Genomic DNA, 4,110 nt, shown 5'->3' with positions numbered 1-4,110 from the left:
TGAAATTTATCAAATTCTCTTCATGTTTATTGATGTCACATTACTGCAGAACAATTTTAACGGTAAGACTTCTGGTAGCGTGCACGAGCACCAGGTCCTCCAAATTTCTTGGACTCACAACGGCGAGGATCTGCAACCAACAGAGTCCTATCATACTGGATCAGAATATCCTTGATCTCTTTCTTGGAAGCTTCATCAACATCTGTTTCACGCAAGAAAAAAAAAAAATATCTTCAGTTTAAGAAGTTTCATATGGAACAAATCCATATTAACATTTTTGCGCCATACACTTCCAGTTTAAGGCTAATACAACAATCAAAAGAACTTACATTTTTGATAGTAAGCCACCAATGCTTTGGAAATAGCTTGACGGATAGCTGTTAAAAAAAGATAATGGATCAGTAAGGATTGCAAATGTATTTAAAACTTAAAACACAAAGTACCAGTTATGACAAACTTGCTGTCTTGTTTTCTGCCAAATTGTCCTTTTCCTCCTTAATCTCCCCTCCCACATACTCCACATGACCTTTACTTTGGTGATCTGAAGAAATCTGTGCCAAGAGGTTCATGTGCTGATTTGACAACTGCCAGCTAGCCAAGGAATTGTCCAAGGGCAGTCTTGATCACCTTCTCTCCTGAGTACTAACACAGGGCCATCTTCTACCTACAAGCAGTCAATTTTCAAAATCCTTGGGAACACAGCTCTCTGAAATGCCTGCTCTTTTCAGCAAGGGTAAATTTGATCAATGTGTTCAAAGACTAAGGAGGCAGAAGGGACAACAGGACGGTGTGAGCAGTTCTTCTAACACACCTCAATACAACTAGCCTGTAGCATACTAACACAGTAATTGGAACTCAAACCAGGCGTATGGGAGTAACTGTAAAGTTTTTGTTAGGCTGTTATCTGTTAGAACACAAAGACCAGCATTTTGATGAACATCTTTTCTGAAAAGCAATCAACTTGTGAGACTGAAGTATGTCTCTGCTCTTTATGCAGCTTCAGCTCCACTTCACTAACCTATACTCAAACTGAAACAGCAGAACAAATCTACCATTTGTAAAGAGCAACTCTACCAACAGCTAATGCAAGTACATTCTCAATCTTCTCTGAAAGGGGATAAGACTGCCTAGTTTTGCAAGTCAGCTGAAAGATGCTTCTGAACATGAAAATTTACAACTAAAGATCTAATTTCTAATGATAAATCCCCTTTTCCCCTCCCAAAATCTTTGTGCTCAGCTGCACTTGAACTGTGCTGTCATGCTGCAAGACACAAAGATTGTTTTTCACAGTCGCAGAATTTCATCAATTTACTTCATTCAACTTACTCTAGATGCTACAGCTTTGCACATAAAATATAACCAATAAGCCCTTATTGGTTACTACATTTGCGCAGTGGAAAAAGAAACAGAACATCGAGACGTGCAAGTTACTATTCTGAACTCATGCGTATAAATATGTGGCTTGACCTGTTCTAGCCCACACTGGAGATCCCACCAAAAATCGTACCGTAGATTTGTGCTACGTGGCCACCACCCTTTACACGGACTCTGATGTCAACACCAGCAAACCGTTCCTTCCCCAGGAGGAGGACAGGTTCAAGCAGCTGGGAAACAAAACACAGGAAGAAAATTTGTGATCAGAGACGAGAAGGATTAGAGCTTCTAGTAGGTTTACCAAATGTGAAGTTATTAAATGTTCTGAAAAATGAAGGCTTGATTTTACAAACACACACCCAAGTTAAGTACACCTCTTGCAGAGCTGACATCTACTAGTGCTGTTGTAAAATAAACTTACTGAAGTCCTGAAGACTTTTTAAGTTTCAAAAATCTTAATAGCAAAGCATATGTACATGGGAATTAAGAGCAAGGAAATAGTTTAAGTAGAGTGCCATAATTACATCAGCACTAGAAAAATAAATCAAGTTATTAAAACTAACTAATGGGTGTTTTTCTCCACTATTTATTACACTTTATATTTATCTAGCCAGTTTTAGATCCTCAGCAGTGTTCAAAGAGCTACTGTATTAAGTCCTAAAAGATCTTAAAAAGGATGGGTTTAAGTGCCTCATTTCAACTTAAAAAATGGACGTGAAGTGCTTCACATTACATTAATATACATTAATCCAACTAAGCAAAAAAAAACCCACCCCTCCCAGCAAAACAATCATAAAAAGGCAGTTTTCTGAATTCTGACAACAGCGTCTACATTTCAAGTGATCAGGTAGCACACAACCAAAGGTTTATTACAGTCAACAAGGCAAGCAATTCTTCTCCACCACCAAGCAATTATGTGTACAATAGTATTTTAATATGCAAGGGTGGTGGGGGAGGCTGGGTGGATGCTTACTTTATACTGCAGAGTTCTGGGCTCAATCATTTCCAGAGGTCTTCCATTCACTTTAATGAGGCCATTTCCTCTCTTGCAGTGGGCAACAGCAGTTGCTGTTTTCTAAAAATCCAAACACGTATTAGCACAGCACTTCATTTTTGCACCAGTGAATTTCTATTTAACAATGTAAAAATCTTAGTTTTATGCCAAAGACTAACGTCTCACACTAAACAAAACAGTACCACTCCTTACCATTCACTCAATATATTAAGGCATCGTCTTAATAAAGTTACGTTTAGTTTATAGTTATAAATGCTATATAGTTATAAGATTTAGTTATAAATAAATGAGGGAAGGATACCCTCTCCATTTTGCAACACGGTATTTTTGTGGCTCATTTCCTCGCAAGAGCCTGTTACCTAGAATTATTCAAGCCACTGGATCCCAACAGTATTACCTTCCCACCACCGCCACCTCACAACATGGCTCTCAGACACAGGCAATGATGGCCTGGAGACGAGGGGCAGCCGCTCCCGAGAGAGAGGGCAGAGCTCCGACCCAGAGGACCCAGACCCACTCCCTAAGAGGGCAAATCTTTCCCGCCGCCTCCGCACGGCCCCGGGGACACGGCGCGCCCCGGCACCTACGGAGCAGGACACGTGGAGCTACCGAGCAGGCCTCGCCACCGCTGGCCCTCCCGCGCAGCAGCCCCGCACGCGGCCCTGGCAAGAAGCCGGCGCCGCTGCCCCCAAGCCGGGGCCGAGGGACCCCGAGATCGTAAGGCCACAAGGCGCGGCCCAGCCCGAGAACCAGGAGGAGACGGAGCGGGCCGCGGCAGCCCGGCCTCACCTTCCGCCCGAAGACCTGGACGCTCTGCAGGGGGCCCTTGGCCGGCATGACTGCTCCTGCAAGAGAGAGGGAGGCGGCGTTAGCACTGCTGGGGGAGAGGGGGCAAGCCGGGCGGCGGGGGCCGGAGACCCCCGGACGCTCACCCTCCCCTCAGCGGCGGCACCGGGAAAAGGCCGAATGGGGTTTCCCAGCCTCTTCTCAGGGGCAGCCGGGCCGCAAAGCGCAACGCCGTCTTCCGACAGTGCGGCAGAGCGCCCGGCCACTCCTCCCCCCGCCCAGCCGTGCTTTGCGGCAGCCCGGAGCTGGGCGGGCCGGGAGCGCGGGTGCGCGCCTTCCGTTAACCGCCGGCCCTCGGGCACGGCGCGCCGGGGGCTCCGCTCGGCCCCCCGGGGGGGAGGCACGGCGGGGGGGCCGCGCCGCGCCGCGGTCTCTCCGACTCCTTCTGGTGGAGCTGCGGCTGCTAGCAGATAGGCGCGGGTCCTACGGCCGGCCGGAGGGGCTCGGTGCGCGCGGGGGAAGGTTAAGCGGGGTGGGCCGGACCTTTTGTGAGGCTCGGCTCTCCGCCTCGCCCTCGGCGCCGTGGTGTAGGGTCACCGCGTCTTTTCCCCCCATCCCCGTTTTGCTCCGTGGTTTTTATTTAAAGTGACTTTCGTCGCACGCAGAATCGCCTCGCTTTCTCCTTCTGATGTAAAGGGATGGAGCCCCGGTAGCCTCCCTAAGCGCTGGGCAGGCGTCGTTCCCCTTCCAGAAGCCGGCTTGTGGCACCTGGGGCTCGCGCACCGGCTTGGTGCTGCTGCTTTGGAATCTGCCGGACGGGCTTCCGCGCCGCTCCGCGGGGGGAACGCGGCTGCCTCTGCGCGGCGGGCGCCCGGGCGCCTTCCCCAGGTGACCGGGCAGAAGCACAGCCCGTGCTCAAACGGGTGAGGTTAGAA

At 48.9% G+C, this 4,110-nt stretch overlaps 1 protein-coding gene across 1 annotated transcript; it reads right to left on the bottom strand.

Annotated features, from left to right (window-relative positions):
• Window positions 1-3,421, bottom strand: RPS16 (ribosomal protein S16). The gene is made up of 6 exons (XM_068401286.1): window positions 3,322-3,421; window positions 3,179-3,234; window positions 2,348-2,449; window positions 1,508-1,604; window positions 330-377; window positions 1-202 (listed from the first exon to the last, which is right to left on the bottom strand). The coding sequence occupies exons 2-6, from the start codon at window positions 3,224-3,226 to the stop codon at window positions 57-59; spliced, it is 441 nt and encodes a 146-aa protein (XP_068257387.1). The 5' UTR covers window positions 3,227-3,234; window positions 3,322-3,421; the 3' UTR covers window positions 1-56.
• Window positions 3,422-4,110: the final 689 nt, after the last annotated feature.

This window comes from Nyctibius grandis, chromosome 5, assembly GCF_013368605.1.
Source record: "Nyctibius grandis isolate bNycGra1 chromosome 5, bNycGra1.pri, whole genome shotgun sequence".
In the NCBI taxonomy this organism is placed as follows: domain Eukaryota; kingdom Metazoa; phylum Chordata; class Aves; order Nyctibiiformes; family Nyctibiidae; genus Nyctibius; species Nyctibius grandis.
The sequence above is the reverse complement of the archived record's forward strand: the minus strand, read 5'-3'. Positions and strand labels throughout refer to the sequence as shown.

Bases quoted from the DNA above. Each gene is read 5' to 3' on its own strand.
- RPS16 (XM_068401286.1), bottom strand. From the start codon at position 3,226: ATGCCGGCCAAGGGCCCCCTGCAGAGCGTCCAGGTCTTCGGGCGGAAG. The intron at 1,605-2,347 runs GTAAGCATCCAC...TTTGTTTCCCAG, and splicing joins CCAGAACTCTGCAGTATAAA to CTGCTTGAACCTGTCCTCCT. The intron at 203-329 runs GTAAGTTCTTTT...TGCGTGAAACAG, and splicing joins GGTGGCTTACTATCAAAAAT to ATGTTGATGAAGCTTCCAAG.